This window comes from Mytilus galloprovincialis, chromosome 2 (assembly GCF_965363235.1).
Source record: "Mytilus galloprovincialis chromosome 2, xbMytGall1.hap1.1, whole genome shotgun sequence".
NCBI lineage: Eukaryota > Metazoa > Mollusca > Bivalvia > Mytilida > Mytilidae > Mytilus > Mytilus galloprovincialis.
In genome coordinates this window covers 35,773,380-35,801,317 of record NC_134839.1, presented here as the reverse complement: position 1 = coordinate 35,801,317, position 27,938 = coordinate 35,773,380, and the positions used below count along the sequence as shown (strand labels likewise).

At 31.9% G+C, this 27,938-nt stretch overlaps 1 protein-coding gene across 1 annotated transcript in view; it reads left to right on the top strand.

The window, feature by feature from the left end:
- LOC143063482 (uncharacterized) overlaps positions 1 to 22,631 on the top strand; it is a 31,741-nt gene extending 9,110 nt beyond the window's left edge. Inside the window, exons 2-16 of the mRNA XM_076235661.1 lie at positions 8,404 to 8,550; positions 9,161 to 9,666; positions 10,237 to 10,332; positions 11,280 to 11,388; positions 11,622 to 11,789; positions 12,169 to 12,264; positions 12,468 to 12,563; positions 13,309 to 13,401; positions 14,198 to 14,293; positions 15,226 to 15,321; positions 15,848 to 15,940; positions 17,526 to 17,621; positions 18,361 to 18,454; positions 20,207 to 20,323; positions 22,048 to 22,631. Coding sequence (XP_076091776.1) covers positions 8,404 to 8,550; positions 9,161 to 9,666; positions 10,237 to 10,332; positions 11,280 to 11,388; positions 11,622 to 11,789; positions 12,169 to 12,264; positions 12,468 to 12,563; positions 13,309 to 13,401; positions 14,198 to 14,293; positions 15,226 to 15,321; positions 15,848 to 15,940; positions 17,526 to 17,621; positions 18,361 to 18,454; positions 20,207 to 20,323; positions 22,048 to 22,105 — 1,961 coding nt within the window. The 3' untranslated portion in view covers positions 22,106 to 22,631. The remainder of the gene's footprint in view (positions 1 to 8,403; positions 8,551 to 9,160; positions 9,667 to 10,236; positions 10,333 to 11,279; positions 11,389 to 11,621; positions 11,790 to 12,168; positions 12,265 to 12,467; positions 12,564 to 13,308; positions 13,402 to 14,197; positions 14,294 to 15,225; positions 15,322 to 15,847; positions 15,941 to 17,525; positions 17,622 to 18,360; positions 18,455 to 20,206; positions 20,324 to 22,047) is intronic.
- The last annotated feature ends 5,307 nt before the right edge of the window (positions 22,632 to 27,938 follow it).

Below are 27,938 nucleotides of genomic sequence, written 5' to 3'. Positions count from 1 at the left end.
CCTAAGAGGAGGACCGCTCCAGTCATGCTTCAGTAATTCCCAATATAGGCAACCAAATGTTTCCTAAATAAAGGAGGAGATCAGGCCCCCTGCCGGCCCCCTTTAAATCCCCCTCGGACAGAAACGGGTAAGTTTTAGGACTTTTCATTAGACCTAATTTCATTATATTTGGGATAGTCAACAACATTGAAGTAAAATCGTTTATATATACCCATTTAAAGTTCACTTCCCGCAATGTATTCGTTGCAACCACTGTATAGATCCGGGGTTCTTATTATATTTTAAAATATGTTTTATTCATTGTTCATTTTCCAGCTTTAACTCGGCGTCAACGTTTAACTCCCGTATTATTGACTCTTTCAGTGTATGATTAATCATCTTCAGTTTTATTTATCTTCCGGATTAAACCGTAACATAGTTTAAAAGGTGATGAAATATGGTAAATATTAATCAAAAATCAAAAACGTCATTTAATTTTATAAAGTACTTAACTCTTGCGAAGTGATTCACAATCAATAAACGTTCATGTATTAATTAGAATTCACGACAGACGCGTGTCGAATTACTCTTAAGTAAACTATTGCTACGGTCTTCTTTGATGTATTCATCCGCCAACTGCAAGAGTCTTCTTACATTTTTCACGCTTTCATTTATGTGTAAATAAATATAGCAAAACAATTTATCTAAATCTTATATAATTCAAATCTAATATCAAATTAAAAATGATCAAAGAAAACACTTCGAGTTATCTTCAGAAAAATGAAGACATGCTTAACAATTTATTTCTAATTTGCATAAATTTAAACAAGCGAGAATTTGAAGTGAAAATTGATAAATAAAACTGGCAGACCAGACAAAAACTTTGAATGATGTGAGACGGTCATTGATAGAAATCAATCATAGCACAGTAATGATACAAATATTTCATACGTTTTTATAAGATTTAAATCGAGGCTATTTAACTATATAAACTTCTTTAATGAAACAGCTTGACAGTGTAATAGGGGAATTTATGATAAAAAGAAAATCCATTCAGAACAATAACTGAAAATATTTAGTTAAGTTAAAACCATCCTTCTCCGAAAAGTCATTCGCGTTTCTCAGTAAGATTTAGAAAAAGGGATAGCTGTAAAACTGGAAGATATGTAGCGGTTTTCTTTAAAGGAACTTTGTTTGATTTCAACAAAAATTGAATCAATGGGGTTCTTTGGTATGCTGAATCTAACCAATTATTATATTTTTGAAAGTTTGGCCCCGTTATCAAATTGGTCCACATTGAGGTCTATAGGGTCCAAAATTCAACTTTATTTGATTTCATCAAAAATTGAATTCTTGGGGTTCTTTGATATGCTGAATCTAACCATGTACTTAGATTTTAGATATTGGACCATAAAAGGTAAATGTCCAATTTAACTGTTCATGGTTCGACCTCTGTGGTCGTATCAAGCTGCGCCCTACGGAGCATTTTATTTTTATATTTACATAACTAGTATCTGTAATCTTAAATCTTGATCACAAATATTGATTTCTAATTTCAAAAGCAAATTCATACTAAATTCAGTTATACTTTTCGAAAAAGGTATTATAAAGACAGTAGTTAACTTAAACATAATTTTGATGATATGGCAAAAATATCTTATTGATGACGCCTATTAAGATACCAGAATGAGATATATCAAAGATACAACTTCAAAAGAAAACGTTCACTATAGAAAAAAATAGTTTCAGATGTGAAATACTGAAATCTCAATTAATTGTGATTCTTGCCAAATTCCGAGTTCTTCAGGAGAACGTGCATGCTTACAAGTTTAAAACCGTGGAAAAGTAGAATGCGTTTGGAACAACAATATCAACAGGATATCATCAGACAAATTTATGAGATGAACACTGTTTTACTGTTGTTCTTCATATTGTTAATTCGTGAAAAGTCTGCTGGAAAATAAAAAAAAAAACAAGTTATCTAGCTATCGGATCTTAACGTCATCTTGTACGATACTGCACGATACTCATTGGTAACTACGTCATGTCGTAAAAGGCATATATATTTAACAAAACAACTGTGGTCTGATTTATTTCACCATAGTTAAAAATCCGCATATTTAGATACTTTTGACTGATCTTTAAGCTCTGCTTCAGGTAATGTACCAAAATATAAATATCATAACGCGGACATATTTTTGGTTTTTCGTAATGCCTAATTTGCTACGTTTAATCCCTTCCCAGACTAGCTTAACACTAAATATTAATAATAGTTTAGTTCATGTAATATTACTCTTAATAATCTATCAGACGAATTTAATAAGATGGTGGTGTGAATTGGCGACAAAATTATGATTGAGAGAATGAAAGCGCTGCAAGCCAACGTATTACGTTAAAGGCCCACCCGTCAGTTGGTATCGTTATGAACGCATCATCGATCTTTTCGAATGGAGGCGAGAAAAGTCATAAGGATATATGATTTTCTTTTTATATAGGCTTACACAGCATGAATAAAACTCTTAAGTATACTTAAATATAATGGATTGTTTAGTGTTATTTTTTATGCGGTGATAAGAGTTAAATTGGAAAATGTATTAGCTTTTTGAAAAGATTTCTTTGAGTTAAATGACAATCTTATCAATTCAATAAAAATGTTGAAGATCTTCCGACAGTTTTCTCAATTGGTAAATATTTGAATGAGGACAAAAATTAATACAGTACTATTTAACGGTATTCAAACAATTTCAAAGGTTATCGATAAAATTGTTCTTTTTAGAAGTTTGTTTATCTACCGATAGCTTTCCTTGTTGAAATTACTTTTTAAAACACTTTATGTAACAGAAAAGTGGAATTAAGTGCACACTTAAAAGACTGTCATACTGCACTCCGAACAATAACTCTGAACTGCATTAATTTCCTTTAAATAATAAGTTAACCAAAGACATTATCGGAGTATATTAATGTACACTTACTGATAAGAAATTTAAGTTTTCATTTACTTTGTTTCTTAAAAAAAGCTCAGACATTCAACCGTGTCTTTATTTCCCTTTGACGCGTTCGCGTTCGTTTCGAATTCACGCCGTACGGTTAAGCGTGAAATGATGTGAACCCGAAACACATACTAACATGATACCCAAATAAAATAGTCATTTGGACTCTGGACTCTTGGTAAATAGTTGTCTTATTGGCAATTATATTAACATATACACGATTAAGTTCGTTTCCTTTTAGTTTTTAAGGTAAATTTCGTTACTTGTAAAAAAAAAGTAAAATTCCAGCTTGCCTCGCGTGAAAACAACTATTAGAAACTGAATCTTGTTGTACTATAATGTTGATTTCCCACGATAAAGATGTCACGAGTTTTCTTCAACTGACAAAAATGCACAATAACAATAGGATGAGTGTAGAATTTCTACATATTGAAACAAAACCCAGTACCCAACAGACCTCCAGTGACGAGTTTGTCAGTTTTAGTACCCAACAGACCTCCAGTGACGAGTTTGTCAGGTTTAGTGTTCATCTCTATATATAGATGTCGTTTACGTATTGACTCTGGTTATTAAACTATCATATTAATGAGAGGGGCGTCATTAAGGGTTCTTATGTCAAAGCTATCATACAAAATAAATAACCGTATCATTTAGTAAGTACTAAATCAATAAACCTCAACTTTTCTTTTGAGGGGCAAAGAGAGTCTTGGTCTTGGTCTGAATATGATCATGACATCTACAGTCATATATAGGTGACAGAATAAGAGCAGGTGGAAGGTCGAGATGGTATGCTGTAGGGGATTATTTTTTCTCCAACTTTTCATGCCACATATCCAATTAAGTTAGACATCACGTGACTTTGGTGACATAGGAGAGCCGCCATTTTGTGTTGTATTAGCATGATACTTTTGAAATAATTTTAATTTTTAAATTAATTGAATCATTAAAAAAAGGGACGTATTAAAGTTTGGATGCTATTTTTCTTAACTTTTGTTGTTAAATACAGTATCCCCCCAGCAAATCGCCTTGTTTTTTGCACATTTAATTTGTAGTATACGGCAAAATTAAAAACATCCATCTACGAACTTTTAAACTAACCACATTGTATCGTTACTCTTTGTCCTCTTAGAATGACTGATTCAAGTCCTTAATAAAACTGAAACATCACTGCACAAATTGCTTACTTACATAATAATTCACACGTTTAAGAGAAACCTTGCTTCCAAAATAATGCATAATATTCGTTATGAAAAGGTTTTGGAAATTTTTCTCGAAAATCAACTGAATCATGATAGCTTCGCTAGCCTACGAAACAGTTGTTGAATTTTCAGAACTCGTATAAATTAGGTCTTACGATTCGCAAATGTACATTAATATTAATAATATTTTCTCGTTACAAAAGTCGCATTTTATAATATTCAAATTTATATAAAATAAATGATAATAAGACATAGATGTTTGATAGCAGTTTTGCTCTTTGTCAGAAATTAAATAAGCATCTCAAATTTGTATCGCTATTAACATTTATAAATCGTTATCGGAGTCAAGAAGAGTTCTTTATCTCTTGAGGAATCTTAATTCTTTCTACCCGAGCAATATTTTACATCGTAAAAAACATTTTTAAAGAAATTTTATTTAAAGGGTATTAATTTTCACTGCACTTTTTCCGCAAGTGTTCTATAATTGTAATTTATTAGAAGAGTATTTTCACTTGCAAGTTGAATTTTATGTGAAATAAAATGTATGAAAACGATGAAATTTCGGAATAATTGCTGCAATTTAACATGTAAATAAATCAGGACGAGACGGTTGTTTGCACAAATTTAATTTAAATGATAAACAGAAATTTAAGTTTTAAATGATTTAGCCGTTTTGTCAATATTTAATGAAATAAAACAGGATGGCGGTGACGAATTGAAAATAAGAAAAAAATAAATTAGTCAAATGTAGTCTAGGGTAAAGAATAAACAACATATAGAGGAAATGCCATATCTAAGTTAATGTTTTATGTAATTGGTTAATTGTAAAAGTGAAATATACAATCAAATCCACAATCAAGGTTATAGAAGGAGGAGGTGTACTGTACTTAAATAGACCGGTCTTTAATAGTTCAAATAGTAAAATCACAAACATACCAAACGCCGAGGAAAATTCAATACGGAAAGTCCCTAATCAAATGGCAAAATTATAAGCTCAAAGACATTAAACGAATGGATAACAATTATCATATTCCTGACTTGGTATAGGCATTTTCTTATGTAGAAAATGGTGGATTAAACATGGTCTTATAGTTAGCGAAACCCCTCACTTATACGACAGTCGCATACAATTCCATTATATTGACAATTATAAGTGAACAAAACTAACAGACGTAATAGGTAAAAAATGTCAAAAATTGGGGTATAGCAGTCAACATTGTGTATAATCTTAATCACTATAAAAACTAACAAATACGTAACAAAGAAACACAAAAAAGGCATATAGACGAAGCACAATAGTAAAAATGACATTAACACAATGACGGGGTGTAACGCACAGAGTCACGTCATTTGTTACAAGAAACACAAAAAGGGGCATAAACGCAAACAGTCTCTATAGAAATATGACTTTTATGTCTGTTACTTTACGATGATTAACAGTTGTTCAGTCTAATGTACGATCTTTTGAATTTCTCATGTAATGAATTTACCTATTAGTAAAAACCCGAACCTAAAACAGATAATCTTCTTCACAAATTATATTTTATATAGAATGTACCTTGAAAATGATGAAATACTTTTTATAAAGAGGTATGGTATTCTATTCTTATTCTGTATGTCTTTCGTTAATAGGGTCAAACCTATGACGAATCTTAGAAAATGTAAATATCAAAGTGTCAAAATGTGGAAAAAAACCTATACCATGCGTTGTATTTTGATATTTTTCGTGTTTAGCGAAATCTAAAGCGTGGGTATCATGATAAAGCAATAGCTCATAGAACAACTTGTTAATTTAGAATTATTCAGTTTACGTTTCCTTTCTGTTTTTTTTTCTAATTACAGCAGTTAAATTCGGGATTGTTTTGTGTTAAAAGATAACAACCTTTAAATTAAAAATAGTTGAATGACAAAGATAGGATAAAACTACATATGCAAAAGACAAAACATATTCATATTTCTAGGTAAAATTCAAGTATTTAAAACTGCACGTTGTTATGATATGGGTTTTCTAAGTTATATGATACACCAAAAGATAAATGAGAAATGAACGTTATACATACATCAAAATTATATATACTATGTTGTATGTGGGTAGATGTCATGAAATTATACCTCATTCCTATCAAAATCCGTATAAATGGTGTTGACTGATGAAATTAATCCTTTGGTACATTGTAGCGACGGAAAAGTACATAAGTTAAAGCCTTATGTTTCTCTTATATTAAATTTTACTGCAATGAAACATAAAAACAATACATCCCTCTGTAATTTTTCTCTGCAAAACAAATCATGAAAATCAAGAAATAATTCCAAGGCATCATCCTGATAGATGTTCATGTCAATCAATATAGGCCTTATCCTACAATATGACGTGCCGATCCATGTCAATCGACGAAGGCTTAATCCTACAATGTGGTCATGGTATCAATCAATGTCAGGCACATCAGTGTCAATTGACGATTGATTGATTGTTGGTTGCTTAACGTCCAGTGACAAATATTTCATGCATGTTTATGATGAGATAATTGACGAAGGCATATTCATAAAATCGTATGTTGCAATCAGTGACATCAGTGACATTTGACGGAGTCATAATCCTACAATGTGATGGTCTATCCCAATCCGTGTCAAATAATTTATACAATTACAAAATAAACTCTTAAAAACAATGATTGTCCTGACATAATGATTTATAAAAGTAAAAAAAAAGTAGACATTTGAACTTACACTGAGTAATGAATTAATTAGAAACAGTAGACATTTAAACTTACACCGAGTAATGTATTAATTGATTATTCATCATGACATGATAGATCTCATATATTTTTATCAGATTAAGATTGTACCTAAATAACATAAATTGACACCCGTATTAAAGCACCCCATTGACATTCGGTATGGAAGGCGATTGTGGTTAGGTAAATAAGAAGTTATGATGGCTATTAAAGAACACATATACATAGTCATGATAGTCGCATTTCGTGAAATAACTATTATTTTACAACTTTACATAATTAAAATTTTTCTCATTTTTAAGAATAAGGGTGTACATTTTTCTCTTTTTTTTTTACATGAACTTTAAGTGATGATATTAACTGCATATTTATTTGAAAGACAAAGTAAAAACATAAAAGAGGGACGAAAGATACCAGAGGGTCAGTCAAACTCATAGATTGAAAATAAACTGACAACGACATGGCTAAAAATAAAAAGACAAACAGACAAATAATAGTACAGAAGACACACCATAGAAAACCAAAGACTAAGCAGCATGAACACCACTAAAAAACTGGGGGTGATCTCAGGTGATATCAGGTGCTCACATAAGAGTTGTGATACGATCACCAATGAAACAAATATCCACCAGCGTCTGAGACCAAAGGACGAGGATTTTATTAATATTAAGTCAGCATAATTCTTCTGTTACTTATTTTAAATATCAAATTATGCATCAGTTGATTTAAAAGAAAATATCTGCTCAGCTGGCATCGCATTTATTCGATACGTATGTAACTACCCTTGCATGAACCTAGCATGACACTCAGACCAATGCAAAGTTAATTCTTTTAAATGATGTACTATTATTTATATGAACTACATGATTAAAGTGCATTCTATTTTGACATTTTTAGTTCATTAAACTTAGTGATACAATAGATTGTGAACCAATGTTATGTACATCTTAAAAAAGTTCATAAAATTGTGTTTAGTTCGGTAGACCTAGATAGATAAAGTTAAAGTAAAGCTTTTCGCTTCAAAATATATAAAAATAGAAATAAAACTAATGAAATCGTCAAAATACTTAGTGCACATTACACATATGTTGTCCTTTTGTTAACATTAAAAACATTAAATTGACTAAAGAGTTGTTATGCTTCATGCCAGTCTGTTTAGCCATTTCAATTGAATTTTACAGTTTAGTCTTATGTTGTGTATGTTATACCACCGTCCCATGTTAAGTGGACTTCAGCGCCTACACACATGTTAAAACTCCGCCACATTTTTTATGTGCCTGTCCTAAATAAGGAGTCTGCAATTCTGTTTTTTTTTCGTTGGTTACTGTCTGTCACATATATATATATATACGATACGAGTTTTGCTCATTGTTGAAGGACATAAAATTACCTTTAGGTTTTGGTTACATCCATATCATTTGAACTTAAATGGATAGTTGTCTCATCCTTAATGATATCACATCGCCTTATTTTATATTGACTAAATTTATAATCTTCTAGGATGGAATGAATGGTCAGAGTGGTCATCCTGCAGTAAATCCTGTAACACTGGACAACAAGAGCGAAAGCGAGCATGTTCAAAGAAAGAGAGCTCTTGTGATGGCACAAATGTGGATACAAGGCAGTGCAATACTTTTCCATGTTCAGGTATTAAATTATCTAAAGACAGAATATAACCTTCATGCTCAATCTATAATCAAACTGAAATCTGAAAAAAAAAACCTGTCGACTGATTAAATAAACCTAAGTTATCGCATGCTTATACGACAACTAAATTTTATTTGCCGTGAGTACTAAACTAATCTATATGTTGACATTAATAGCTTCCTTTTTCAGGAAATAAAGTTTGGTCCCATAAAACCTAGAACCTCGTTGTGAAATAATTAAAAGTTGAATACAATCATTTTCAACATTACACTTTCAAATTAAAGTGTTTATCAATTCAATACCCTGATTTATAGATAACAAATATGAAGAGATAATTGGTATAATAATAACGCAGCGTTACTTAAAGATTAAAAATGTTGAACAGACATATTCGCACAAAGCAGACATTGGCGAACCAAAAAAAAAAAAAAAAAAAAAATCAGTCTTCGGGATGTTGTCTCTTTAGCATATTCCCCATTTCCATTTTCAATTTTATTTGTTTACAGTTTAAAGGATATAAAATATTTTGAGACAGAAAAATGCGCTCTGTATTATTGCATATATTCAGTATGTATACAGTTTTAATAATACTAATTCATTTATTTTACAGGGATAACAGATTTTTTGGAGATATTTGGAGTTTATAAACTACCTCTAGGAGTAACAATTGACTCAGAGCGGCATACCGCTTACAACATTACAACAATAGCTAATTTATACTCACCTCTTTCATCAGTATTTCATTTAGATTTTCCTAAAGATTTTTCCATTTTGTTTTATTTAAAAATTAATAAAGGATTATCAGGATATTTATTGACACTTAGTGATATCATGGGTAATCAAAAACTTGCTATAAAATATGGCGACCAAACACTTTTCCAGTATTCCGATCAAAATGATCTTCCGGGTGAGAAATCGCCATTATTCGACATTCCAATAGCTGATGGAAAATGGCACCAATTAGCTTTTAGTGTAAAAAGGAGACATATTACTTTATATTTCGACTGTGATAGTGTGTTTGAACAAAATCTCAGCAGATCAAAACATTCAAAATTAGGAAATAACCTAATGTTTGCGATAGGACCATATTTTGCCAGGCATGGCATACCATTTGAGGTAATATTACTTAAAATCATTAGTTTTTAAAAGTGAATTGTATTTTCATATAAGTCATTGTTTGAATCGTGTTTTCGATCATTTCTGAAAGCTATTTTTATTTAATAACGAATAACTTAAAAAAAAGAAGTATTTCGCCACTGCAATGAAGAGCAGCGATGAAAAGATGATATTCAATTTAAATGTTTATGTAATATTAGATTTATATACATTTCTTACCTACTAATGAATAATCTTCTACCGAAATATAATGATTGCTGTTTATGTAACGCCCAAAGAATCATATTCATTGTATATTTAGAGCGGGAACACTGGTTGAAAACAAATACGAAAATAATCTTATTGATAGGCTCTGCAAATTGAGCACAATCAATCGAAGGGCGCAAAAGTTGAACTGCCACCGGAAAATAAGTTTAGTTCAATAGGTGCAGAATTTTGCCTATAACAGACAACATATACGAGCCTATCGCAATTTCTATAACGGTGCGATATATAACTTCTTGGTGTACATTCATTTGTTCGTTGCAAGCTGTAATTGTTTGAATGAATGAATGTTTTGTTTTGTTTTAGGGTAATTTGGAGCAAGCACTTATCATTCCAGATCCAGAGGCAGCAAAGCAGCAATGTCACAACCAAAACAAATCAAAAGATGGTGTCTTTAATCAGGTATAATTCGATTAAAGGGATATACATTTAACCCTGTTTTAATAGACCCCGTAAGGGAGAGCAAAAAAGTGGTTGTTATGCCCTGTTTTAATAGACAACTTAAGGGAGAGCAAAAAGGTGGTATTTAATTAGACACATGGTCTTTTAATACAGGTTTAATCTATATAAAATGTACTACAAATGTATCTAAGATTGGTGGTCATATTTATAAAAGGACAAAGAGACACATTCTATTAAAAAAGGGGTACTCACGACAACTATTTTTAACTTGCTACTTTGTAAAATGAACCTCGTCATCTCTTGTCTTATGTCATTGTGTCTTCATTTTTATTTCTTTTCTTGTTATTTAAGATAATTTGGTATTGATAGCATATTATAGTTTCTGTTTAATTTATTTATGACTTTTAAAGACTGAGGACAAGACTATGTAGAACTTGTTATACAGTAAAGAAAACTCTATGGTTGAAGATTCAGTCTGTATGTTTCCCTCTAGATATACTTTTGTCTTTTTAATCGTAGAGTTGCTGTCATTGACAATTGTCCTACTTTCTTTTATTCACATTTCAACAATGGACTTGGCATGACTGTTCCGAGCGAACATCTATGTTACATTTCCAAAGATATGCAAATTTGCTGTAGGAAATTTGGTCCTTCGCCGAGTAGGATTTAAACAAATGCTTCTATGATAACGTGCCGACACAAAGAGCCTTTCGCCACTCTGCCAAATAGGCTATATAATGTTAACGTTCGTTAGTGATGCCATTTCAGATCGGTTTGAATCAAAGTGGTGTACTGGAATATCTTATAGGAAAGATCCGACAAATATATATATATAATTATGTTGAACAGTTTCTTTAATTTTTGGTGGACGAATCGATGTTATAGGATAACCAAAATTGTTAGAAAAAAATACATATTTCTTGATTTTTTGGTATATATACTTTCAGGAAAAGGCAATTAAGGACCAGGCAAACAAAGACGGAGACGATGATAATAAGACTAGGAGGAAAAGAAAAAGGAAAGACAAAGCTCTGAAAGACAAAACGAAAATTAAAGGTTATACTGTTGTTTCTTTTTTAAATTTGTATGTGATTTTGAATATCTTGTTATCAAGGTAAACATAATTTTTCTTTATAAATGCTAGTCACATTCTAATTTTTTATATTCTGTTGAAACTGATTTTAATAGAGTACAGTGTTCTACAGAGGTAAAGTGTTTGTAACAGTTATATAATTGAAATAGTTTTAAAGATCCGTTGTTCAGATATATGAATTTATTTTCGTTAACAGTTTTACCTGCTGACTGGTCGTCATGGTCTTCGTGCACAGTAACATGTGGAACTGGAACACAGTCAAGGTCACGTTACTGCAGAAACAACGAAATCGAGGTAGAAGAATGTCTTCCCGATCATTCCCAAGTTGTTCAGAATAGACTTTGCTACCTTGATAAATGTAAAGGTAAATATTCATTTATATTATGTCGCCTACAGTCTTTAAATGATTTAAGAACGCAACGGAAATAAAAAAAGAAACATAAATCGTAATATAAAGAGTTTGAACTTGCAAATAATTAATTTAGCATGTTCCGGGCTACAGAAAGATACTTAGTTGTAATTTTCTGTTTCATTAAACTCAATGATTTATACATTAAACTGTTACAAATTAAAGTCTACAAGACCCTACGGCTGTCTTGACATGTTCATCTTGAAACAAAGATCAAATTGATTGGTAGGTCGTAATCTTCTAGTTAAAAAATATTTTTAATCATGCAACTCACGAAGAAACTTCCTACATCTCCCCATATTATTTTAAGTTTTATTGTTTTGTTTGATTTCAGAAGATTGTTTCCAGTCTTGTTTAAATGGAGGGAGTTGTAATACTAATGGTTCATGTGATTGTGTGACGGGATTTATTGGAAAGAACTGTGAAAAAGGTATGTACTTATCTTTTTAATTTTCTGTTTGACAATAAGATAAAATAATAAGGAATCTATGAAAATGCCATATAATTTTATTTCATTTTCCTTACAAGCATTATTTATGTGTCCTCTATATGAATTAATTATAATTTGTTCTATCTTCTGAAAACCTGTCGACCGTCAGTATCGAATAACATTGTGTTTGACTTATTTTGCAGCTGCATGTGAGAAGATTTGTAGAAATGGAGGAAAGTGTCTGTCACCAGGTGTCTGTTTCTGTCCATCCGGATACTATGGACAATACTGTGAAAATGGTTGGTATTTGTGGTTTTTATGATAATTTATCTTTATGAAAAATTTAAAATTAAATGACCTTTCATTTGTGGATATCCGGAAGGCTGAGTAGGGAAAGAGGAATTGCCATGTTGCCTTATTTCGCCTGGCAATAAAAACAAGGGCTGTTAGTTATGTAAAATTTTTCTGTTGTTGGAAAAAACGGTAAAATAACAAAAATACCAAACTCCTAGGGAGATCAAAAACGGAAAATCCGTAATCAAATGACAAAATCAAAAGCTCAAACTCTTCAAACGAATGGCATATTTCTGAATTAGTGCAGGTTAAATCCCATGCCTCACGTATGATGAGTGTTACACCCTCTACATTCAGAAATCCTTACGTCATCTCTCTTTCAACTGGATCGACCAACTTGACATACAGTTCTTATTTGCTTTGTTCCTTATTTGTTCTAAACATTAATACATAAGAATGAGATAGTTGAAAAGAATAATCTATTATCCTGAGAGAGAAAAAATCCCCCTACAAACTTAAAACAAATAACAGACTAAACAATAAAAGCATTGATTCCATAGTAAAAAAAATGCACTTGTTTTGCATTTAATTATTATTCCCGATTAAGATAGAGCACCTGAGATCAACCCAGGTTTAGTTTGAAAATCTCTTTGGTATCTTTTTCCTTTTGCCTTTTAGTAACAATTGGCCTTAATAACTGCATTTTTTTTTCATGTATTAAAACTAATATATAACATATCATATTTGTAGCAATTTGTAATCCGCCATGTTTAAATGGTGGCCAATGCGAAAAACCTGGAATATGCAGTTGTCCCTCCGGGTTCTCCGAACCTTTTTGTACTCGTAAGTAAAACGTGACAATTTACAAGTAAACAAATATAAATCTTCATTGATAGTCCATTCTAACCAAAAAGTGTTCGCACTATGTTAAATGAATGCAACAGTAGTATACCGGTGTTCAAAAGTCAAAAATCGATTGAGTGAAAACAAATTCGGATTACAAACTAAAACCGAGGGAAACACATCATCTATAAGAGAAAGCAAAGGAACAACAGAAACACTGAAGTGGAACACAAACAAACACTATCATCCATAGAAATGAACTATTTGATAATAACTACCATTTTCCTGACTTGTTATATGACATTTTAAGACAAAAATGGTTGGTTGAACCTGGTTTTGTGGCTATTCAAACCTCATGCTTATATGAAAATGTTAAAGAAATAAATCGCTAAAAAGACAATACTGCGTGACAGAAATAAATCACAAACATACAGAAGAACTAACACTCGTCACAGACAAACGCACAAACAAATAACTTTTTGCCGACGAACAACAGACATCTTCAGTCAAGGACAGTTAAATGATGCAATCACCCTATTTACAGCGTTGACGTTTTATTAAGATCATTAGATGTGTATACATTTTGAAAATTATAAAAGTCACTTATAATTCTGTAACATGTGTAAAGGATATATACTTTTTCGGCGATTTTTAAAAGTAATCGTCAGCATGGTGTTATATATTAATCACACATTAGCTTTGTTACACTACATATCTTTTAAATTACACTTGATTCATTTGCAATAAATATTTATACTAAAATTTTACTTTAATGTCTATTTCATATATATTACAGCATCGTGTGACATCACATGCCATAATGGAGGAAAGTGCATCCGTCACAACACGTGTAAATGTAAACGAGGATATACTGGAAATGATTGTTCTCAACGTAAGTGAAACAGTTTTGATGGCAAATACTCATTTTTGCTTTTAATTTATTTCGTCTTCTATGGTAATTTTAACACAAGGAAGTCACGCCCCCTTATTTTCAAATATCTATTGATAGTTAAACATACCAACCTGTAGAAAAGAAGTCAAATTATTTATATTTGTAAAATAACTGTATACAATATTTCCAAAATCTTTATTTTGAGAGCATGGCACAATCCCTAAAAAAAGGTATAGAATTTAATTCTCTCCATTCCGAAAACACGTGTTTGCGAATTTATACATCCCGTACGTCGATCTTCAACAAGAAATTTATTACCGGATGGCAGACTTCCAGAGAAAAATATTTTTGTCGGCTAACTAAATATAAAGGGAGTCTATCGACGTTAAGTACAAGTCCCACAAAACCCGGTGGAAAGCAGACAAAAGAAAAAAAGACAAAACACTCATATGAACTCCAGTAGGAGAAAGAAAATCAATCGCTTCCTTATTTACAGCAACTCTTTATGGAAGAAATCATAATATGATACCAATTTCCAAGAATATGGTATCAAAATGGATAATACTCCATATGCAGCCGCGGCTGAAATGTTTCTACTCAGAAATGCAAAGTTTACAATTGGAAAACTGAAATCGTCAATATAGTGGTAATCTTTAGTTAGCAAACGACCATCCTGGTCAATTTGTAGACGAAAGATATGAAGCAGTCTATGCTTTCTAGGTATCCTTTATTTTAAATTATATGAGATAGATGAAAGCAAGCAAAAGGAAACTATGTCCTGAGTCTTATAACGAAATAGACACATATGGACAAAATGACTGACGTTAAATGCTGTTGAGTCTTATCAGATTATTATTAAAAAGTTTTCGTTGTTATTTTTTGCTACATTTACGTTTTCAAATGATCATTTAGTGACGATTTTGTGTTTATAGCTGTATGTAGAAAAGGATGTCAAAATGGAGGGAAATGTGTTTCTAAGAATAAATGTTCATGTCCTCAGGGATTTCGTGGAAGAAGATGTCATAAAGGTATGTATACTAAAACAGATTGCAATTACAGAAAACTTCTACATGCTGGTGAAAAGTGACGTAGTATATACATAGATTAAATTAATCAAGACTTACAAACATAAATCCTATAAACCAAAAAAAAATATTCCAAAGATTTTTTTATGATTTTTTTATGATGTACGGCTATGTTTCAAAACTTCAGAGTTTGAATTTGAACAAAACTTTGCTTTTCCCTAATCAAACATTTTTTTTTGTCTTATTACAAAATGGGAAAACAATTGCACATCACTATCACTTTACTACAAATTGTACAAAGACAAAATTCGAAGTCCCTTTGCATCATATTGCTCATTGGGTTTTTAAGTACATGTATTTATATATCTGTTGTTTTCAATTTCAAAATTATCGTCCCATTACGTTTTTAGCGTTTCTGAAGTTCAAGAAAAGAATAGCAAATATATATAGTGTTTTTTTTTCATTTTGGAAAAGCTACCATTTTAAGTCGAGAATTTAGAAAAATATATATATTATCTATTATTTACAGCTATATGCAGACCAAAATGCAAGCATGGTTCCTGTATTTTGCCTGATACATGTAAATGTAATCGAGGATACTTTGGTAAAAAATGTGAAGATTGTAAGTAATTTTCTATCAGAATTATTTTATTCAACAAGAGTCTCAAAATTAATGAACAAATAACGTATAACTTGACACAGCACATCATGCTCCCAATTTATTTTGTACTTATGCACTTTACTGTATAAAAATGAGAGAAAGCTACCAAAAGAAAGATATAAGTTTTGTTTATAAATATTGATTTTTGTCTTCATAGGGAGCACTAAAATCCTAAAATTAGGAAGGACGAAAGTGTTGAAAGTGTTGGTTTGACAGAATAACCAACTAAAAAGTTTAATCACAAAAATTCCCCGAGGAAAATTCAAAAAGGAAAGTCCCTTATCAAATGGAAAAATCTAAAGCTAAAATATATCGAACGAATGGGTAACAACTGTCATATTCCTGACTTGGTACAGATTTTTCATTATGTAGAAAATGATTTCTTAACATTTTATTTGTATTTAAATCTGCTTCTCACAAGTCAGTGCTTCGGAACGGCAATGACTTGTCATGATGAATCGCACACATTCTCGTCTGATTTACATTTATGATGTTAATGTGTTACATTTACTGAAAAAAATGATGATTCGAACTCCTTGAGGCAGAGATGAACGTAACAGGTTTTGATGATACTTACAGCTGGCTTTATCTTGATTAAATCGATTTCCAGACATTCTAATAATCTTCTCCTCTCCAATATTTTGGCTTTGGAAGTTCTAAATGACAGTTCAAATCAGCATAGTACTTAAATATTCTGACTTCAATATGAAAATAATGTATGTTAAATTACATCTTCGTTCATTTAATTCAGTAAGTTATGTATGATATCATATCTGTTCACATATCCATTTTACAAATGCACATGCAACACATGTCAAGATCGAATTTACAGTAAATAAAATTGAGAAAGGAAATCGGGAATATATCAAAGCGACAACAACCCGATCATAGAGCAGACAACAGCCGATGGTCAACAATGGGTCTTCAATGTAACGAGAAATTCCTGCACTCGGAGGCGTTCTTCAGATGACCCCTTAAAAATATATATACTAGTACAGTGATACTGGACGTCATACTAAACTCCGAATTATACACAAGAAACTAAAATTAAAAATCATACAAGATTAACAAAGGCCAGAGGCTCCTGACTTGGGACAGGCGCAAAATTGCGGCGGGGTTAAACATGTTTATGAGATCTCAACCCTCCCCTATACCTCTAGCCAATATAGAAAAGTAAACGCATAACAATACGCACATTAAAATTCAGTTCAAGAGAAGTCCGAGTCCGATGTCAGTAGATGTAACGCAAGAAAATAAACAAAATGACAATAATACATAAATAACAACATACTAGCGCCAGACCTCAATTAAACTGATTGAAAGATTATGTATTCATCATATGAATATCAGGCACAATCCCTCCCATTAGGGGTTTAGTGTAATACTATCATAAAATTTATGAGAAGAACATAACCCGTGTCATGCAAGTATAAGATAATTAAAAACAAAATTTTAAACAACTTTACTTTCAAATGTTCCTTTGATATGATCATTCTATTTAGATATTTAGTAATCACTCCTTATAACTCTAAATACTTGCTTACAGTCAAATGCAAGAGGACCTGTAAAAATGGAGGATCCTGCATTGGTCCTAATAAATGCAAATGTCAACAAGGATATTCAGGAAAATGGTGTCATATTGGTAAGTAGAATGTCCACCAATCAGATAAAGTGTGTCTCATTTCCTTCTTAAAGCGTTCTTATTGAACTACGTGGTAATTTATTTTTGTTGATTCATACAAACTTAAGTGTTCTTGATATGATACATTTTGAAACCGTAAATTTTACTTTTTTTGTGACAAAAAAGAAATGTGATGTAAAATTGACACCCAACAGAGATGATATGCTTCTTATTTATTACGCCAGACGCTCAACACAGATAAACATAAGAACTTGACGACACTGAAAGATGCTCTGTTAGTTTTTAGTACAACATTGTTTTAATGAAAAATTATTCTACAGGCAATGTGATGTTATGTGGAATTAAACTTAAAAACTAACTTTACATGTGTATGGAGCTAAGCTACAACTGCCAAAATATTTCTTTAGTTTGGGGTAATATTCTGAATAAACTCATCATAGAGACAAGTATTGAACAATTTGTTGCTGAAATTGCTCTTATTCTGACAATAATTCCATTTTCTCTTTTCCAAATTGGACGGTATTATGGGTAGATATTTCGAAGACCAATAATCACTTTTCCTGTCGGTTAAAATAAGGAATAAAAAGATTTATGGGAATATATTAATTTCTTCGTGAATTTGTATTATTTGTTTTTTTTTTAAATGCAATATGTTTTATGTATTTTTTATCTCTTATCATTAGATATATCATGTAATAAAACTATAACATAGTATTAAATCTTGGTTTTATAATTGTAGGTCGTTGTGAACAACCTTGCATGAATGGAGGCAAATGCAGAAAGGACAAATGTCGGTGTCCGAAGGGTTATAGAGGAAGCAGATGTGAAATTAGGTAAACTTTAGTTTCTGCAGAAGTCGTGGGCTAAAGTATTGATTATGTTGAAGGCCATATAGTGATGCAGGGGCGGATCCTGCCATTTTAAAAAGGGGGTTTCCAACCCAGAGTAAAGGGGGGGGGGGGGGGTTCCAGCTATATGCTCCCATTCAAATGCATTGATCGGCCAAAAAAAAGGGGGGTTCCAACCCCCGGAACCCCCCTCTGGATCCGCGCCTGGTGATGTCCAATTATGTATTAATTATCGTTCATTAATATCCTGTCCATAAATTCCTTCAATGTTCTTATTAATTTGCTTTACATTTAAACAAGTCTGCGCGCCGTAGACTATTGACCGTTGACCTGAAATACATGCACCAAGAATTGCATGTTCACTACATTGATATCTGTTCTATTTGAAAAAAGATACTTAAAGCCTATCTGTGTTACCGCTGGTTATACATGGTTTAATATGTTCTTGTATTGCTGTCCTATAATGAAACAAGAATGTGTCCATAGTACACGGATGCCCCACTTGCACTATCATTTTCTATGTTCAGTGGACCGTGAAATTGGGGTCAAAACTTTACCTTGGAATTAAAATTAGAAAGATCATATCATAGGGAACATGTGTACTAAGTTTCAAGTTGATGTAACTTTAACTTCATCAAAAACTACCCTGACCAAAAACTTTAACCTGAACTTCGCACTATCATTTTCTATGTTCAGTGGACCATAAAATTGGGGTCAAAACTATAATTCGGCATTAAAATTTGAAATATCATATCATGGGAAACATGTGTACTATGTTTCAAGTTGATTGGCCTTCAACTTCATCAAAAACTACCTTGACCAAAAACTTTAACCTGAAGCGAACGGACGGACGGAGGCACAGACCAGAGAACATAATGCCCCTCTACTATCATAGGTTGGGCATAAAAAATAAAAACAACAAGTTATAAATTTCCCATCACGATTCAGTTGAAACATCTTATTTCTTTTTTTAGTTTTGGCATGAAGTTGGTCGTTTTGAGCTAACGAATAATAAAAACTTCATTTGTTTATACAAATTAAGCTCAATTATATAAAATTCGATGTAAAAAAATCGTTTTGTATTTGTCCATCATAGTGTGTTTTATGAAATGAAGAGGTAAGACTTAAATAAAATAGGGTTTTATCTTATTATAAAGTGAATACCAATATTCCAACAGTATATGCTTTGGGATTATAAGATTTAGTTACTTATTGATACGCCTGCATTACATAACTGCTCAAAGTTTATTTCTTTATTATTCAGAAAAAAATGAGGTGCTAAATATCTCAAATTGTTCAGTTTCCTAAATACGAATCTTAAATGTATTTAGTTTAATTTAAAAAAAAAACAAAAAAAAAACAACATTATAATCATAAGCATTAAACGTCATTCTGTCATATAAATTATACCTGGTATCTTTGATGACTTTTTATTACATGCATTTTTTTCTTCTTTCTGGAACATGCATGTATTGATAGTCAGGTGTGTGAATTCTTAAGATTAGACAAAGTATTTACAGAATTTCTTATGTATGTTTTTTTGTAGATGCATACATTAACATTGCAATCCTTGAAATTACCATTGCACTTGAAATTACACTCCCTTTTCTTCCTAAATGATTACACAAAATTCCAATCGTTTTTTTAACTCCATTTTGCAAATCATAAAAATGAACAATATTCCTCCTGCTGTTTCTTTAAAATATTAAAAACAAGTCTTCTTTATTTTTCTTTTAGAAATTGCAAATATGAGAAACATAATATGCCATATCAACAGACGTATAAAACACTTGTCCGTGAAGAATATACAACGGAGTGTGGAACATGGAGATGGAAAACTTGTGTAAAAACCAGGTAATTCACTAGTTTGTCAACGGTAGAGAGTGAATATACACATAAACAGGTCTATTTCTAGATCTTTTTTTATTCAAGAGTCATTGATGAGTCTTTTGTAGACGAAAAGCGCGGCTGGCGCAAATATAAATTCAAATCCTGGGTTTATTTGAAATTGTTATCAAGACAGTTTTTAGTGAATTCATATTCTGCGCCAGAAGATGAGGGTACTGCGTATTAACTTTTTATTCAATCTATTTTAATTATGTTTTTTCTTACTTTGAATTTTTAGAAAAACTAAGAATTTTCTTATCCAGGAGTAGATTACCTTAGCCGTATTTGGTACAATCTTTTTTTGGAATTTTGGGTCCTTAATGCTCTTCAGCTTTTTACTTGTTGGGCTTTATAACTATTTTGATCTGAGCGCCACTGATGAGTCTTATGTAGACGAAACGCGCGTCTGGCGTATTAAATTATATGCCTGGTACCTTTGATAACTATTTGCATCGTTCATTTCCTTTACCTAAATTATTTTGGTAGCTTGTTTTGGTTGACCAATGTTTCAATTATTGGCGACATGTTTTAGATTTTGAGATTCCATTGGAGTCGCCTGATCTGTTATTAAACCGATTGTGCCTTTGTTACTGATTGTGAAATTGTGACTATATGAATTTGCATGGCAGGAGATGCATGCATAGCAGGATAAGCTTACCCTGTTGACACACACGGTATCGCTTCATTATGCATTCATGAAATTCCCTATTTTTTTTTATTGTAACCTTGATTTGTCTCTCTAATTAATCTGAAAATATGTAAACTTCTTTCGCCTTAATTAAATCTAAAGAATGTGTCGTTGTTAAACTTGTCTGATCTTCCTTTTAACTAGGACATTGGGTACAAGCAGAACATAATAACAAAAATCAGTCGAAAGGACTCATCAGACCGACAGATAACACAAAAACAACTGACAAAAAGGCTGAATACACAAATCTCATATGATTAATGGTTACTGAAAACTAGTTCAAGACATTATAACCACCAATAAATAATTCCTATCAATCAATACATGTTCTATGGATTTAGCAAAACGGCGTCAAAAACAGTGAAAACATGACTCTGTATGTATACTAAATACTTGTATTTAGTTTAAACATATTTATTTATAATGGACTGGGAAACAGGTTTTGCAACTTATATAAATCCCTTTCCACTTAGCGGGTGCGAGTACTGCCTTGTAGCCTGGTCTTTTTTTAAATGGAGAACGGTGTCTTTAACTAGCAAGAGATATGGCTCTCTCTTAATACGGGTCAGTCGTTTATCGTCCCCTTGCGATGGATGGATTATCATCGTTTCCTCAAGACCATACTCGCAAATGGTGTCAACTTGTATTTAGTTGCTACCTTTATGGCACAGCGCTTGATTTTTTTACATTCGCAACATACTTACCTGTCAAATTAAAATAACACACAATGATAGAAAGAAAAGTTAATATCTAGCAAGAGCAGAGGTTGTCGACTAACTTGACGGGTGTCACATGTGAAGCAGGATCTGCTTACCCTTCTTTTTTAGCCATGGCGTTGTCAGTTTATATTCGATCTATGAGTTTGACTGTCCCTCTGGTATCTTTCGTCCCTCTTTTTTTTTTTTAGAAATAATGTATATCTGTGAAATGAGAAGTTCTTTCCCGAACACAGTTCATCTATTCATACTAGTTAAATGTATTCATAAAATTTTTATCCTTGTAGATTGAGATACGAGTTGGTGACTAAAACGATGTACCGGACAGCATACAGATGCGTATAACTTGTATACGAATTAATATAGTTGCCAAACGTTCCAAAAAAGAAAACAGTCATCATCTGTCCTCCATGAAGATGATCCATGGTACAGATGGTACTGTGGCTGTAAGGAGGATGAGTCGCTTCAATGATTACAAGTTTGCTCGTTTGTGAAGACATGTATCATGAACAAGAACATATAAACTGGACACTGGGCATCAATCATAATTTTTTTTTTAATATTTAACATATTATTCTACATCATTGTATAGGACATGTCTTGTACATTATATATTAATAAGCAAAAAAAAAAAGAAGGGCATCAATTGCTAGAAATGTGTTTAATTTGATTTATGATAAAAATGTATATCGAGATCTAGGTACGTGTTTGTTAATGTACGTTATTTATGAATTCTTTCTTTTATGAAGAAAGGGAGATAACTTAAATTTCCTCTTTTACAGGTGCAGTATAATACTCAACATTTTGAATATATGATATATAATATGACATTGTTTTTGTTATTTTTTCAATAAAACTCATTAAAATATGATATTGCATACACTTGTTTTAGCTAATAGAGGTAGGTCTGAATCTACTTTTTTTACTTGCAACATGTCTGAAAGAATTTACATGACTAAAATTTAAACAAGCGTTTTCTTTCAAAAAACATTAAAGCAGTGTATGCTTTTCTAATCCACTTACTCCAGGAATCGGTAATGGGGTACTTATTTTCATAACCTGTATAGATGAATTTCAAATGTAGACTTAAAATGTCTAAATCAGTTTATGAGATTTAAACATTGGTAAACTATATGTTACTTAATTTAACCTAATGGTGCACCTGAGTGTTTTAGTGTGGTTTTTGTTGTTGTATATTTGTTTGAAATTGTTGTTTGCACCTTTCTTCGTTTTTATTTTTGATATCTGTTATTATAAGTCTTCTACTGTCCCTATTCACCTTTTTCTACATCATCACCATAAAAATTCCGTCTTTCTCAGCGTCACTGGTGATTCTTTTGTGGGCAAAACGAGCGTTTATTGAAAAAAGTTACAAGCCTTGTATCTGTGATTAGTTTATTCCTTATCTTGGAATTATTAACCAAAACAAGCAGCTTATTTTGAACGAAATAATGCGGTCCCCAGCTGTGTCAATCATATGTGGACCCTTAAAAATTGAAAAGTTCTGCTTCAATCACTACCGTAACAATTTGCAAATATTTAGAAATTTATACACACACTATAATATTGAATATCGACTGTGTCATCTTATTAAACAGTTAGTTTAGTTCTACCAAAATATGAATGGTAAATACAGATTATGTGTGTAAGGTCATGCGCAATCTTACTTTATGAACCTGTAGACTGATAACAACAACAGATACCCCCATGACGATATCTGTTTTCAAAATGCTGGACTTTTTTTTAACAAGAATGCATTTGTACAGTATGGAGTACCGATAGTTTAACAAACAATTGTCTTAAGATGGTTACTAATTGTGTATCCCTAACGATATAACTACATTTTAGCTCGGAGTATTTACATCTTATTTGCTGATGTGAACCGTGCTTCTTTTCTTAATATTTTACTTAAAATTTACTCAAGCTTTGATCTGTGACAAACATGAGATTTCAGTTTTCCTATTGTCAACTTCCCATTTCGTAGTCTCACGTTCATTCTCTCCTGTCGTACCGTGCTTGCATATTTCATTTGCTATATTACTCGCACGTATGTTCCCATTTTAAAGAAATAATTAATAAAAAAAGGTTCTTTTAGCAACCATCCTGAAACAGAAAGAACAACCCATATTTGCACATTTAAACCTTGTGAATTGATTGAGGTAAACAGTGATTACTAGTATAAGCCTCAACTTACGAAAGGAATATTTTCGTGCGCTATGTTGTGTCATGTGTACTATTATTTGTCTGTTTGTCTTTTTCATTTTTAGCCATGGCGTTGTCAGTTTTTTTTCGATCTATGAGTTTAACTGTCCACTGTCCATCTGGTATCTGTTGTCCCTCTCTTTAAGACACCTGTTTATGCGTATGATTTGTAAACATATCCAACTGTGTCCTATTCCGTAACATAAGAAATAAGTTGGTACCAAAAAGGCTATCCATGGAATCCTTTCCAACTAAAAATGCGCTGGCGTTTACAATTTTCATATTTAGCTTTGATATTGTTTGAACCTTCAATTTTACATATTGAGCTGTGCTATTGAATTGAAGCAAACATTGAAAAACAATAAGAAGAATCGCACTGGTGTTAAATCCATGAGAAATTGAATTTGTAATAGAGATTATGATTATCAAAGGCCTTCATGCAAACACTAACTAAAAAGCGATTTTCGGCTATGTTCGGGCGTTTGCAATTTGGCTACCAACTACGATATTGTTAGAACCTTGAATTACACATATTGAGCTGTGCTCCTGAATTGAAGCAAAATTTGGAAAACATTAACAAAAACTTCAATCTGTATCAAAGAGTTGTCAGTAACAAGAAAAATCATTAAATAGTACCACCCCCTTTAGGTTAGGCACTTTAAATTGGTGACAAAAACATTTTGCTGTGTTCAAAATTGATTTACGAAGACTGAAAATATGTAGGCTACTGTTACCTTGTATTTATTTTCCTCATATGATTCCTCTTTTTCTATCACCTCGATGTTCAAGATAAACAACAACAAATTCTTTAATTAGATTTTCAGAAATATAAATCATGCATTCATTGAAATTCAAAACCCGCAATTTTGAAATTTTAAATGGTATTTTTTTTAATAAAACAACCTTGTATTTTAAAAAGATATTACACTACTAAAATCTGCTTCAAATCAAGTTACGTTCAACAGCATTAAAAAAAAACGTAAAAAAACGGAAACCATAAACTAGGTTCACTTTATATTTCGCAGTAAACCTTGTCCGTTGGCTTCTGATATTCAAAGCGATAGAATTTATAAAGATGTTTACGGTAAAATTAGCTGCGATGGCAGTTACAGATGACTATGAATGGCTTAGTTTAACCTAGTGTGCATGCAACATCCCTGAAGACTGACAAGTGTTGTCCCCTGACATGATAACTACTCTATATCCATCCGATTTAAGTCCTACTTGTCAGTCTATGCATATCTGGCAATGTGGTGTTGTCAAATGGTACACAAAACGTATCTTTTAATCTTTCTGCTTCTTTTTTGCTTTTATTAATAAATAGTTTTAAAGATTGTATTGTCATTTTCTATTTTAAATTGAATAGAAATATTGTTCGAGCATGTGAATTTGAAATATATATTGATATATCGTTCAATTAATTGTTGTCATCTTTAAATAAGAAATATTAAACACTGGCATGTCGTGTGATAACGGTAAGAAAATATAAGTATAAATGTAGACTTTCAGAATAAAATTTATACTTGCAAATAACAAGAAACAAAAGCGTCATCTGAACAAAATCTATGGATATCACTACTTCATTTCTGAAACACATCTTCTTTTCTGTATATCACCACTGATTCTCCAAAAGTGTTGGCAACGAGTAAGTTTTTTCTCTCGTTATCGTAAAAAACTGCATACGGATTATTGACACCATCTTGTTTTGTGAGCACCAATCGGTGATGTTTTCCAGTCGGACTGATCATATGGATACTCTCTGAAGCTTTGCTGCCTTCGTGACTTATAATACTGGAGCTAGGAGACTGAACGCCAACTTCATAAACAAATCCTTCGTCATCCACTGTTGTTCCTAATGGGTGTTCGATACTTAATGTCGTAAACGTTTTTACTAAACGTCGGCGTATGTTACAACTTATAATCTGATTGGATCCACATGAATTACAGTATACATGACCGTCGTGACCAATGAAAAGATAACCATCACCTCGTACTTCTGGTATAACTGCATACACGTCGCCATTCATATCCATAGCCTTTATTCCAGTTTTCCTGCAATTAAGAATAAGGTGCTCCGGAGTAAACACTAAACCAAAACAAGTGATGACAATCTCTCGAAAGATCTGTCGTTTGAAAATATCAACCATTATCACTTTTCCATTATCATATAGAGAGATTGCTGCTGTGTCATCGGGAGCTATTGCCAGACAATATGGTTTGCCTGGAAGTCGAAATTCGTTTTGTTTTATACCCTCGATTTCAGAACTCAGTATTCGGTTATTGTTGCCATCTATCATGACAACGTGTTCATTGCTTAGAACTTTTAAATCTTTGATGACAGATGTTTTGTCACCCTTGAGAATTTCAATTGTGCGAAAATACTTAAATTTTACCGAATCCATCTTGGCTTTCATATCGATATCATTAGAAATAAAATCAATCGGATCTGATTCAGTAGGAGTTTCTTCTGTTGTTGGATCTTCTTGTTGAGTGTTATTCTTTTTAATCTTCTATTATAAAAAAAATAATGCTTTGTTAAAAATAGTATGCAATTTTATATATTTATATGGTAAGACATTATGAGGGTATGTTTGTTGTTTGTTTATATGTTGTTTGTTTTTTTTTGTTTTTTGGTTTTTTTTTTTTGGTCGGTTGGTTTTCATTAAACTTTTCAAGTTTAAATAATAATATCATCAGATTAGTAAATAGTAGATTTTAAAATATTCACAAAGATGGTTAAGTGCGCCAAACGCACGTTTCGTTTAAAAAGACTCATTAATGACGCTCGACTTAAAAAGTTAAAACAGGCCAAATAAAGTATGAAGTTCGAGAGCATTGATGAGCCAAAACTTCGAAAGTTTTTTTTTTCCAAATACAGCTAAGGTATTAATAATAAACCCAAACATTTCTATGATATGATTGCACAAATATCAAATATTGTACACACAATTTAATAAAGAAAAAGGTAAATGATAAAAATATTTGATATGCATAGCAAAGTGGGAGAGCACAATTTTAAAAGTCTAAAGGAGTTAGCAACAATTTAGGAAATTTCTATCTGATTTATACTTAATATAATTTGGCTTGTCGTTATTTATAGTAGGCAAGCATTTAGAGCTTGAATAATAAAATCCTGCCGATTTGATATAAACAAAAGTACCTGTTTCTGCTGATGTTCCTTAATTTGCATTTTCTCCATCTTTTGTGTTAATTGTCCAGTAGTTATCTTTGCTTGAAATGCTCTCATGCTGATGACGTGGTGATACCGCGTTAGTTTCAGTGAATCGTGGTGTTTGTGGCAGTTACTACACAAACCCACCTGACATTCTGTACACCAAGCTGTCGCCACTATCTTTTTCTTCTGGTCTGCGCATGGTTGGCATTTGTGTCGTTTTATGACATTCCTAATTATTTGTTTTCCAGCCATGTTCTTCAAATCTGAAATTTAATCTATGAAATGATATAAAAGCTGATTTTCATGTTTATAATTTATTTATATTTTTACACTCATCATGCGCAATTGCTTTTACCAACAAACAGCTAAAAGCTATCAGCTAAATACGAAATCAAATAGTGCACACAGAGATTTATTTTAGCTGATTTGTGGTATCATTTGTTTATATTCAGACTTTTCTACATATATAGTGTGAAAGGTTTTGCTTTTGATTGGGAGGCTGTATCTGATTTGTTGTTGTTCCATTGTTTTGTCGAGCGGAGAATATGTTATGTATGCCAGTAAGAACGAGTTCTATAATATGCAAAGATCATGACGCTATCTCTACATGAAGTATCGAATTTAACATCCCAACGTCTGATCGCACGTTTAAGAGATGCACGCAGAAAACGTGAAGGTCCTTCAATATAAATAATAACCCTGGATAGTATTGTTTCATATTCTAACATTTTGAACATCAAGGAGAAAAACCTTAATTTTCAAACAGAATGCAAACATTAGAAAAAATTACCATGCAAAAAG